Source organism: Salvelinus sp. IW2-2015, linkage group LG10, assembly GCF_002910315.2.
Source record: "Salvelinus sp. IW2-2015 linkage group LG10, ASM291031v2, whole genome shotgun sequence".
Lineage (NCBI taxonomy): Eukaryota > Metazoa > Chordata > Actinopteri > Salmoniformes > Salmonidae > Salvelinus > Salvelinus sp. IW2-2015.
In genome coordinates, this window is record NC_036850.1 from 4,801,312 (window position 1) to 4,814,352 (window position 13,041).

Sequence of the window (13,041 nt, forward strand, 5' to 3'; positions counted from 1 at the left end):
CCATTTTAAAGTAGTCAACTGGSTGGGACTTCTAACTTCATTGGCGGACCCTCCTGGTCATCAGGAGGGATCAGCCAACCATCAAGAAGAAAATTGACTACTTCAAAATGGAGATTGCCTCAATGACACTGCCCATGCAACTATAATGGTACAGATACTAGTGCCACATTCGAAACAACTGGGACGTCGGAGAAAGAGTTTAAATCATGATGTCAGTGATTTTCAGGTCAGAACTCTTGAACGAGGGCTGAGTTTCCGATTTGGAATTCCCGAGTTGGATGACCGTTCAAATCAATATTTTTCCAGTCGGAGCTCGTTCCCAGTTGTATTGAACGCAATGAAGTCGTAGATTTCTGAGTTCCGAGTTGTTTTGAACGTGGCAAAAGATGAGTCCTCTGTCTACCTCTATGAGAACTGCGTCGCTCCCCAAGCAGGAAGTGGGATATTGGGAGAGCCGGAAGAGAGCGGGCCAAAAGGAATGTTCCATCACACCCCGAGGACTGTCAAGAGGTGCATTATTTTCACATCTCAAATATATATTTTTGACTGCAGGACATTTTCATAAAAAGTAAGTAATTTAGATTAACATGGAAGTATCTCTTAACTACTACGCGCTCGCAGGATGGAATGCAGGCTGAATTGAAAAACCAATCCGAGCTCGACCAGTGGCAAAATAATTTTCGACACAAGCAGAGCAAGTAACTGGAACAGGAAATAATATTAACTTACTATGAACCTCTTCATGTTTAGTAGCTAAATAATCTAGCTAAYCTTGTTCTTCATGTCTGTCATTGTCTAATAGAAATAGCATTCTCTGTACCGTCTTTTCTGATTCCACTGTTAAATCACTGCAAACGAAAATGTGTCACAAGGTTTGATAAAGATCAGCAATCAAGAAAATGCTAATAATGTAGCTACTTTACAAGCTACTTATGTCAATGTTATTTGTTTAATCTCTCGCAAGTGTATTGACAAGGCAGCACATTTGAACGACTATTGTTGCTACAGTGGTCCAGTCGACCAGTCCAGCTAATAAACGCAGAAATACTATGAATACACAGCTGCCTGGATTTTTTTTCTTCTAGCTGACGTTAGCTAATTAAGCCAATTGTCTTGCATTTGTATTATGGACGTAGCTTTTCTAACGAAACACTCAATCTACGTGTGTGGTGGTGCTGGAAGCCTTCAATACTATGGCTACTCATCGTCAATGCGCAATACAATAAGTGACTTTTGTGGTTAACTTGGAATCGCTAGAATAGGTTAGCTGACAACACTGAYACAATGCGCATGTTTCAATAGGGCCGAAGTCGTGAATAGTTTTGATGCTGGATGGCCAGATCGCGAACAAGAAACTGCCGTGTGGGGAATCGTAAGTGGCTCGTTTCAACTAGTTTAATCTTGTCCTGGACTTGATACCCATGGCTTGTTTTGACTGAGTTCACGTCAATGATATGGCAAAAATTCGCTAGATAGCTAGCCATCAACTGTAACTATATATTTGAGAAACAAGTGTTCATTGTGCAAATGTATGTATGTTTTCAATAAACATTGGAGACGAAATATTGTTTACATGTTGTCAACATTTTAAGCCAACCCCATCTGTTTTGCCACAGTTGCGCACACGTCGGTTTTGAAGCTAAACAACCAACCCGTCTATGGCCGCACCTCTTTTTATTTTATTTTATACGTTTTTTAAGGGGCTTTACTACACATGGGGTGTGGTATGTATGTCACAACTGCGCCAGACGGAAGACCATTTTGTTGTTACAGAGAGAGCGTCCCATGTTGTAACAGGGTGCATCCTCCCTCCTTTTCCCCGTCTCGGAATGAATGGAGCCACGTCGCGTACTACCCGCTCATTGAACACAGATGCCAGCCTTGTGCAGAGTTAGGTCTTAGTTCAAAGTGGCCCTTCTTGCTGAGACTTGGATGATGGCCAAAGGCAGCCTAAAAAAAATACAAATACACCACAATACCCCCATCCCAGCTTTTGAAAGACTTCATACTGGTAATTCAATAGGTTATTCAGTTGTCTGCTAATGTTTAATGACATTCAGATGGGTTTTTAGGTCCTATAAAATTCATAGGAAGATGCATGTTTGAATATTGATATGCCAATTCTCCCCAGATGTGGAAGGCAGCAGCAGGTCAGTCCGTCACCGTGGCGGTGGATGATGGAGGTGATGACTGGGAGACAGACCCAGACTTTGAGGTAAGTCGACCACGGTAATGAAGTCCCACTTCGTTTTTAGTCCAGAGCAATGGCTGTTTTTCCCCTGTTTTTGCTGTTTTGTCTTATTAACACCTCACCATATCCTCTCCTCCCTCCTTACCCAATGTCCACTAAATCATTTTTTATTTGACTACTCCTCTTCCTCTCTCTCTTCCTTTGCCTCCCCTATTTCCCCATTTTTTTAAATTTTATATCTTCCTCTTTCCTCTCCTCCCCCGCTGACCACCTTGCTCCTTGTTTCCGTGCTAACAGAATGACGTTTCGGAGAAGGAACAGCGGTGGGGGGCCAAGACGGTGGAAGGCTCCGGTCACCAGGAACACATTAAGTAAGTGCCGCTGCTTTGTCATCCTTTTCATCAACACCAATTTATCGTTATCGGCGTCACCACATTTCAAACATGATCATTTCAATGTCATTGTAATCATGGTCTTCACATTGTCTACCTGTCGACGATGTTACATCTTTAATCGTTTCATTATTCAGTTAACTTTTTTTTTTTWACCTGTCATCAGGTTTTTGAGGATGGCCAGTGAAGCTCAGTCATTCTTACCCCATTATTTCTCTCCCTCCTCCAAATCTTTTCCCTCTAGGCTACCTGCCGCCGAGATAATGAGGGGAGATGGGAGACACCTGGTTGAGGGTGGAGACACAAAGACCGGTGGAACAGATTAGGGAGTGACANCAAAGAGGGACTTTGCAATTAATTGCAATTCATCTGATCACTCTTCATAACATTCTGGAGTATATGCAAACTGCCATCATACAAACTGAGGCAGCAGACTTTGTGAAAATTAATATTTGTGTCATTCTCAAAACTTTTGGCCATGACTGTAGAACGTTTGTTTTAGGGTTCTTTATAGTACCCTAAATGGTTCTTTATAGCACTATATACATTCCATTTAGAACCATTTGAGCATGGTTCTTTTATAGAACCTTAAAAGGTTCCATTTAGCACCAAAAGGGGTTATGCATGGTTACAAGCAAAATAACCCCATATAGACTATAGAGAACCATTTGTTTTTAGTGTGTATGGTGTGCCCACAGTGTTTGAATGGGCACTTTCTCTCCATAACTCCTTTTCCACAGCAGAGACAGTTGACAAGGCCATCTGGTGATGCTACCAAAAAGGGTTTCTCTGTTGAAATGAGAAGACACAGCCTTTGATAAGCAGGTGTTGTATGCGGTGGTCATGATCTCGGTGGACCTCCGGAATGCTACAGGCTCATGATCTCTTCCCCAGAGAATGGCGGTCGTTCTCAGTGGCCTCTCAAGGGGAGAAAGTACTTTGGACACCAAAGAGGATGGCGGATGTTGGACACTAGCCTTCAGAGCGGCATGAACAGTGGACGATGTTATGTATATATCCAAGATGCACAGCAGCCTCGATTTTAAAGAGCAGTGCTGCCACATGTGAACAGCTTTCTCCCAATCTGAAAGAGTGAAAGGCCTGTAAGTTGTGATCACATTCGTTATCTATCTAGCAACCCCAGCTACACAGTTAGTAACTAACTAACTTAGCAACACTAGCTAGCTAGCTGTGTAGTCGTTTTCTTCAAATATAACTTCAAGATAACATTGTTTAACAAGTGAGATATCTACAGTTGAAGTCGGAAGTTTACAAACACTTATGTTGCAGTCATTAAAACTTGTTTTTCAACCACTCCACATATATCTTGTTAACAAACTATAGTTTTGCCAAGTCGGTTCGGACATCTACTTTGTGCATGACACAAGTCATTTTTCCAACAATTGTTTACAGCCAGATAGATTTCACTTATAATTCACTGTATCACAATTCCAGTGTGTCTGACGTTTACATACACTAAGTTGACTGTGCCTTTAAACAGCTTGGAAAATTCCAGAAAATGACATCATGGCTTTAGAAGCTTCTGATAGGCTAATTGACATCATTCGAGTGAATTGGAGGTGTACCTGTGGATGTATTTCAAGACCTACCTTGAAACTCAGTGCCTCTTTACTTGACATCATTGGAAAATCAAAACGAAAAAAAATTGTAGACCCCCACAAGTCTGGTTCATCCATGGGAGCAATTTCCAAACGCCTGAAGTTATCACATTCATCTGTACAAACAATGTACAAACAATAGTATGCAAGTATTTACACCATAGGACCACGCAGTCGTCATACCGCTCAGGAAGGATGGATACCGCTCCTAGAGATGAACGTACTTTGGTGCAAAAAGTGCAAATCAATCCCAGAACAACAGCAATGGACCTTGTGAAGATGCTGGAGGAAACAGGTACAAAAGCATCTATATCCACAGTAAAACGAGTCCTATATCGACATACCCTGAAAGGCCGCTCAGCAAGAAAGAAGCCACTGCTCCAAAACCGCCATAAAAAAAAGCCAGACTACAGTTTGCAACTGCACATGGGGACAAAGATTGTACTTTTTGAGAAATGTCCTCTGGTCAAATGAAACTAAAATAGAATGACCATCGTTGGAGGGAAAAGGGGGAGGCTTGCAAGCCGAAGAACACCCTCCCAACCGTGAAGCACGGGGGTGGCAGCATCATGTTGTGGGGGTGCTTTGCTGCAGGAGGGACTGGTGCACTTCACAAAATAGATGGCGTCATGACGGAGGAAAATTATGTGGATATATTGAAGCAACTTCTCAAGACATCAGTCATGAAGTTAAAAATTGGTCGCAAATGGGTCTTCCAAATGGAAAATGACCCCAAGCATACTTCCAAAGTTGTGGCAAAATGGCTTAAGAACAACGAAGTCAAGGTATTGGAGTGGCCATCACAAAGCCCTGTCCTCAATCCGATAGAAAATTTGTGGGCAGAACTGAAAAAGCGTGTGCAAGCAAGGAGGCCTACAAACCTGACTCAGTTACACCAGCTCTGTCAGGAGGAAAAGGGCAAAATTCACCCAACCTATTGTGGGAAGCTTGTGGAAGGCTAATAGAAACGTTTGACCCAAGTTAAACAATTTAAAGGCAATGCTACCAAATACTAATTGAGTGTATGTAAACTTCTGACCCACTGGGAATGTGATGAAAGAAATAAAAGCTGAAATAAATCATTCTCACTCCTATTATTCTGACATTTCACATTCAAAAAATATAGTGGTGATCCTAACTGACCTAAGACAGGGGATTTTTACTAGGATTTAATGTCAGGAATTGTGAAAAACTGAGTTTAAATGTATTTGGTAAGGTGTATGTAAACTTCTGACTTCAACTGTAAGTGTGGACTGTGTGGAACTGTGTTTAGATACACACTGCCCGGTATGACTGCAAATCAAATAAAAATACATTCTATGGAGGCTGTGTGTGTGGAGGCTTTGTGTTAGATTTGATGAATTAGTAAAGTTCCATTTCCTTTGTTGTTTCACACTAGGAGAGGTAATCTACCGTTGCTCTTCAGAGGGGCACAAATATAGATGTCAACCGTTGTTTTTCTCTTGGTTTCTTTTACCGGGTTTGCACAGTGTTTGGTATCTGGTAATTGTACTGATCTCCGCTGTGTGGAAAGTCAATTTTCCCCTGCCTCCTTCCAAAATAAAACCCTTGGATCTTCGTTCAATTAACATTTTCCACCTCATGGGACTCACCATATATTTTTGTGCAGCTGAAAAACTGAGGCAATGGAAAAATTATATGTAGTAAAATAAATTAATCCTTGCTTGACAATTTGGACATTTTAAGGACATCTTTTGGCCAATTTTAAGGAGTTAACTACATAGTCATATATATATATATTTTTTTTAATCCTCCAACGAACCTGTACTCCAGTCACGATCCACCACTGGGTCTCTGACCTACAGTTTGGGACCACTAATCTACATCCTATTGAGACAGTCCTGCTCTCAATATTCAAGCATTGACATTGATCTAGCATGCCATTGACTTGGACTCAGTTACACCAGATCTGTCAGGAGAAATGGGCCAAAATGCACCCAACTTATTGTGGGAAGCTTGTGGAAGGCTACCCGAAACGTTTGACCCAAGTTAAACGATTTAAAAGGCAATGCAACCAAATACTAATTGAGTGTATATAAACTTCTGACCCACTGGGAATGTGATGAAAGAAATAAAAGCTGAAATAAATAATTCTCTCTACTATTATTCTGACATTTCACATTCTTAAAATAAAGTGGTGATCCTAACTGAACTAAAACGGGGACTTTTTACTCGGATTTAATGTCAGGAATTGTGAAAACCAGAGTTTAAATGTATTTGGTAAGGTGTATGTAAACTTCCGAATTCAACTGTAAATGAAATTATGAACAATTATTATTATTTTTTCTCCCAGTCAATGTGTGCTTAGTATTGTTTTCTTTGGCAACTGTGGTAATAAGATGGATAAACAGCTTAAACGAAACGCAACGCAATAATCTTTACATACTGACCAGACCGGACACGTCGCGTGCACAAGCGTTGCAAAATACATTTAGAAATCCATGTTATTCAATTATTGCACCCACACTGCTCGCGTGCGCCAACGAGCGTCTGGTTTATAGAAGCAGCTAAAATAGAACTCATTCCTATTTCTGACGCAGTTCGCGGTGCAAGTCCTGCCTCTCCCATCTCCTCATTGGTTTATAGAAGCAGGTACCCACGTGCCATCTCCTCATTGGTTATACCCACGTGGGTGATTGAAAGACAAACTTTGTTGCCGGTTGTCGTGGAAATACAATGAAAGTTTAGATGCAATCGCCATATAAGTTCAAAGATGAAAAGGCCTGGAAGGAGGAGAGATGATGTCACATTCCTGACCTTATTTCCTTTGTTTAGTCTTTGTTTAGTTGGTCAGGACGTGAGCTGGGTGGGTATATTCCATGTTATGTGTTTTCATTGGTTTAGGGTTGTCTAACTAGCCTGATATGGTTCTCAATCAGAGGCAGGTGTTTTACGTTGTCTCTGATTGGGAACCATATTAAGGTAGGCTGTACTCACTGTTTGTTTGTGGGTGATTGTTGCCGTGTCTGTGTTTGTTCGCCACACGGTACTGTTTTCGGTCGTTTGTTCCTGTTCGTGCGTTCATTGTTTTTTCATTGTTCAGGGGGGGCAAAATACATTTATGCACGATAGCGCACGATGGCGCACGTGCGCAGCCGGTTTGGGTTCCGTGTTACTGTTATTCTGGCTGCAGAGGGCGTCACTGTGTAGCCGTAGCTAGTTGTCTAGCTAGCAGCAAGCAAGAGATAAGAACGCTGCCACTGAGCATGGCTACGGCACATAAACAATGAACGACTGGGTCACATCTGTAAATATCCAACTAATTGAACGAACGACTCTCTAGCAGCCCAAAAGATGAGAAAGTATGAATTTTCTTATATAAAATAAACAAAAAAAATATTTATACCGGTAAATGTGTGCTTTGGCAACTGTGGTATAAGCGGGATAGATGCCTCCGTTCTCCGCAAAGGGACTAGGCTCCACCTCGTCCTGCTGCGTCTTCCCGCTGTGTTTTCCATTGTTGACTTATTAGACATTCTAACGTATACCACAATGTCTTGGTACTTATTTTCAATGCAACATTTGAATAGAAATTTTGACCAACCCTTGGTTATGATGTATATGACAAGATACTTTGGTAATTTTAGTAATTATTTTTCACATGCTTATAATCCAAAGATACGTTTTTATAGGGGAGTGAAATATTGTTTATGTTAAACTGTTGAGAAAAGAGAACCTATGGTGACTCAGGGAGACACTCATGTTTTATATACTACACATATCCTGAAGGCTCATTCTGAAAATAAACAAGTAGATTTACAGTTTCTAACAATGTTTAAGGCATGTCGGTACTTTAGTACTACACTGTTATTTACTACTAATGTAGTATCTAACATGTTAAGGACGGTCTACATGTACACAATATAACACATCCCCACAGCATCTGAGGCGGCATTCACTGACACTGACATTGTATTGTATTATTATGTGAAAGTAGCATAACATAATACATAATATAATAAACGTAGAGTTTATAATGTTGTTCAAAAGTTTAGAATATACAGTGCCTTCAGAAAGCATTCATACCCCTTGACTTATTCAGCATTTTGGCATGTTAACATGTGTTTAGATTCTTTTCAAATTTATTGACAATTAAATACAGAAATATCTAATTTACATAAGCATTCACACCCCTGAGTCAATACTTTGTAGAAGCGATTACAGCTGTGAGTTTTTCTGGGTAAGTCTGTAAGAGCTTTCCACACCTGCATTGTGCAACTTTTGTCCATTATTCTTTTCAAAATTCTTAAAGCTCTTTCAAATTGGTTGTTGATCATTGCTTGACAACCATTTTCAGGTCTTGCTGTAGATTTAAGTCAAAACTGTAACTCGGCCACTCGCTGTCTTCTTGGCAAGCAACTCCAGTGTAGATTTGGCCTTGTGTTTTAGGTTATTGTACTGCTGAAAGGTGAATTAATCTCCCATTGTCTGGTGTAAAGCAGATTGAACCAGGTTTCCCTCAAGGATTTTGCCTGTGCTTAACTCCATTCTGTTTATTTTTTATCCTGAAAAACTCCCCAGTCTTTAACGATTACAATCATACCCATAACATGATGCAGCCACCACTATGCTTGAAAATATGGAGAGTGTTTTGAATATGTGTATTCTGTACAGGCTTCCTTCTTTCCACTTTGTCAATAAGATTAGTATTGTGGAGTAACCACAATGTTGTTGATCCATCCTGAGTTCCTCCTATCACAGCCATTAAACTCTGTAACTGTTTTAAAGTCACTATTGGCCTCCCTGAGCGGTTTCCTTCCTCTCTGGGCAAAACATGATAGGAAGGATGCCTGTATCTTTGTAGGAACGGGGTATATTGATACACCATCTAAAGTATAATTAATAACTTCACTATGTTCAAAGGGATAGTCAATGTCTGCTTTTTTTATTTCTACCCAACTACCAAAAGATGCCCTTTGCAAGGCATTGCAAAACCCCCATTGTTCTTTGTGGATGAATCTGTGTTTGAAATTCACTGCTCTGTGTGGGGTACAGAGATGAGTTGGTCATAGACTCACCACTGGCGTACCAGACACCCCTGCAGCCCCCGTAAAGAGGAGGGGGCCATGAGTTTTGCAGGCCCATGCGCCTGTCATTGATGTCTATTTGTTTTATTTAATACATCATTTTGACAGTAACTCTACAAAAAGTCATGCATAAACCACATATTTCCATATGTACTAGGAAGCTAAGTGTTTGTTTCTTGTGACTGAAAAAGAACAAATAAACTGATTGAAAGTATGAGGGGATATCAGTGAACAAATGCTGTGGTCAAGGCTATGACGGTGCCAGGGCAATGAGTGGAGCTTACTCATGTGTTCAAAAGCGCATATCAGACCGAGAGCCTAATGCTTCTTAGGTAGTTCTTTATAAGTTTTAGTTTAGAAAACGATCTCGCAGAAGCAACAGTCACAGGGACGGTACAAACAGCTTGATTGCCGTAGCAACATCAGAGAAACTAGGCAGAAGGGAGTTGTGCTTCAAATACAGCAGTTCTATAACATCTTCAGTCTCTTGTTGCAAGCTCATTCTCCTTAAAGGCCGGTCTCAACACGTTATGGAAAGAGACTAACTGTATAGGAAGCTCTGGGGACAGGTCGTCTGGATACTGGACAGGCAATACATTGGGAAACGCAAACAGATTCTTCTTACGCAGACAATAGTTCTTGACGACTTAAACATAAAAAGCTTTTGCGGTTTCTTTCATACTGGTGAACTGTCGTTTGAGTTGAGTGGTTGCAATACCAACAGTCCCTTATCTCTGGTATATATTGGCATGCATCAAGACTAAGTAAAAATGTTTTGTAGCACAATGGACATATAATGCACAATGACTCAGGAAACTAACCGGGTTGGCAATACTCAGTATAGAAAACAGTCGGACCCGCAACCTGGACCTACAGGCTGTGGTGAAAACATTTGCAGACAAAAAAGGGGGACTTTAGGACACCAGGGTAGTCCCAATTTTGATTAAATTTGATTTAGTTTACCTTGAATAATGCAGCCCATTTGTGTAGGCTATTAGCCAGACAAAACCCACTAAGTTCAACAACCACAAAATTCTCTGCAGCACTCCACCAATCAGGCCTTTATGGTAGAGTGGCCAGATTGAAGCCACTCCTCAGTAAAAGGCACATGACAGACCACTTGGAGTTTACCAAAAGGTGCCTAAAAGGACTCAGACCATGAGAAACAAGATTCTCTGGTCTGATGAAACCAAGATCGAACTCTTTAGCCGGAATGTCAAGCACCATCCTTACAGTGAAGCATGGTGGCGGAAGCATCATGCTGTGGGGATGTTTTTCAGTGGCAGGTACTGGGAGACTAGTCAGGATCAAGGCAAAGATGAACGGAGCAAAGTACAGTGATCCTTGATGAAAACCTGCTCCAGAGCGCTCAGGTCCTCAGACTGGGGCTAAGGTTCACCTTCCAACAGGACAACAACCCTAAGCACACAGCCAAGACAATGCAGGAGTGGCTTCGGGACAAGTCTTTACATGTCTTTGAGTGGCCCAACCACGATGCTTTGGGTAAAAAGCTCATCTTCGTCAACTGCAGGTGGTGCTGGAACGGACAGGCCATCTGCTTCTGCTTAGATTGCAGTCAAAATGCGCCGCTGGGAAGGGGTCTAAGGGCTTGGGGTTTCCGGGTATGGGGTCTAGTGGGTTGGGTGACTTGAGAGGTGCTTGGGGTTGGAGGTCTGGTAGCTTGAGTGGTTCTCAGGGTCAGCATAGGGGTTGACTCTGAGGACATAGGCTCTTCTCGTATAGCGACCTCAAGTGTTCACCTGTGTCTTCTCTTCCTCTCCCTGTCCTCTCCCTGCACCTGGCTGTCCCTGTCTGTCATATTCCCACTTGTGGGACGTTATTTTACAAATGAATGACATGATTGGGATAAAATGCCAGAGACGGTGGTTGCTGGCTGCAGTCACACTCTGTATTTCCTTCTCTACCCTTTATGTACTGCCTCTGTTGCTCAGGTTTCTCATTTCTCTACAGTCGTCTTCTACAAAGTGATATAAAAAAAGTTTACCTTTTGCATGATCTCTTCCTCTGATATACTGGCGTCCATACTAATTTAATGTGCATGCCACCACTGTTACACGGAGTGGAACAGGGGAACCCAAGAGCAGACTCAGATGAGGAGACTGGGACGAAGTAACCAAGGTATTTATTGAAACACGGGGGGAGATGGAGTGCAGGTCAGGGAAAGCTCGGGCGGATTGGTAGAAACCAGGTGCGGAGGCTGAGGCTGGAGCGAGAGGGGTTGAGACAGAGTAAACAGGTCCGGAGAGGAATCCATGGGAGTAGAAGAGTGGGGATTCCAGGACAGAGTAGCAGGATGACGAGACGTGGGACTGGAGACAGGGACCAGAGTCAGAGCGGGCAGAACTGTAGCGGAGAGGAAAACAGCGTCAGGCAAGGAAACCAAGCACAACATGATCTGAACAGTAACAAACGGCTAGAAACATAGACTGACTGAGCAGATATTACAATCTGGCAGCGTGGAAGTGGCAGGGCTGAGTATTTGTAGAGGTCTTGATTATGGAACAGGTTGCAGCTGGTGGGGATCCTCTCTCTTCCTTTGCCTCCCCTATTTCCCCATTTTTTAAAATTTTATATCTTCCTCTTTCCTCTCCTCCCCCGCTGACCACCTTGCTCCTTGTTTCCGGCTAACAGAATGACGTTTCGGAGAAGGAACAGCGGTGGGGGCCAAGACGTGTGAAGGCTCCGGTCACCAGGAACACATTAAGTAAGTACCGCTGCTTTGTCATCCTTTCATCAACACCAATTTATCGGCGTCACCACATTTCAAACATGATCATTTCAATGTCATTGTAATCATGGTCTTCACATTGTCTACCTGTCGACGATGTTACATCTTTAATCGTTTCATTATTCAGTTAACTTTTTTTTTAACCTGTCATCAGGTTTTTGAGGATGGCCAGTGAAGCTCAGTCATTCTTACCCCATTATTCTCTCCCTCCTCCAAATCTTTTCCCTCCTACCCCCTCTCCAGTATCCACAAGCTGCGTGAGAACGTGTCATCGGAGCACAGTGACCTGAGGCAGAAGGAGCAGGCCACCATGCCCAAGGCCTCAGATGGCTATGGGGCAAGTTTGGGTGCAGCAGGACCGCATGGACAAAGTGAGTGGTGACCATAGTAATAGAATTACTGGAACGGGAAATGCCCCTCAGACCACAGCAGTTTGATTCTATTTTATTTTTGGCGACCACATCTGTAGAAAAGCTGATTATCCAATGATTCGAAGCCCGACCAACAGCTGATCGCTATAACAACAGTCTCCAGAGAGAGCGCAGGAACATTATTTTGGAATGGAATTAGTTTAACCTCATCTGATTGGCATAAATTGCCAATATGCATTTCAGTCTTCTACATATAGTTTACTTTACACATGCGCACACAGGAATGTTGCCGTGCGTTGACTGTGATTTGTGGCAAAAACAGCTGAGCTCATCATGCTGTTTGAGTTGTTATCCACAATGCTCTAGGCCTCTCTCTCTCTCTCTTCTCTTTCTTTGTGTGTGTGAGAACACGGGTGTGACGGTGAGCAGGCAGGGGGCCATTTTAGCCCCCCCTCACTCTGCCTGCACACTGCTCAGTGTGTTGTGAATATTATGACTCAGCACTGTTTACCCCACTCTGTGTGTGTGACTCGGCGGTCAACACCTGATCAAACCACTGCATACCCAGCAGTCAGCCTCACACTGTTTGCATTTATTCACCTCTCTTTCTCTTATCCCCCCCCCCCCCCTCCTCCAGTCTGCGGTGGGGTCATGAGTACCAGAGTAAGCTG

At 42.5% G+C, this 13,041-nt stretch overlaps 1 protein-coding gene across 1 annotated transcript in view; it reads left to right on the plus strand.

The window, feature by feature from the left end:
- The first annotated feature begins 264 nt into the window (after positions 1-264).
- The window catches only part of LOC111969191 (src substrate cortactin-like), a 33,458-nt gene continuing 20,681 nt past the window's right edge, over positions 265-13,041 (plus strand). Inside the window, 7 exon segments of the mRNA XM_023995135.2 lie at positions 265-568; positions 2,132-2,215; positions 2,489-2,562; positions 12,243-12,347; positions 12,349-12,370; positions 13,008-13,016; positions 13,018-13,040. Of these exon segments, the coding sequence (XP_023850903.1) occupies positions 2,132-2,215; positions 2,489-2,562; positions 12,243-12,347; positions 12,349-12,370; positions 13,008-13,016; positions 13,018-13,040 (317 nt within the window). The 5' untranslated portion in view covers positions 265-568.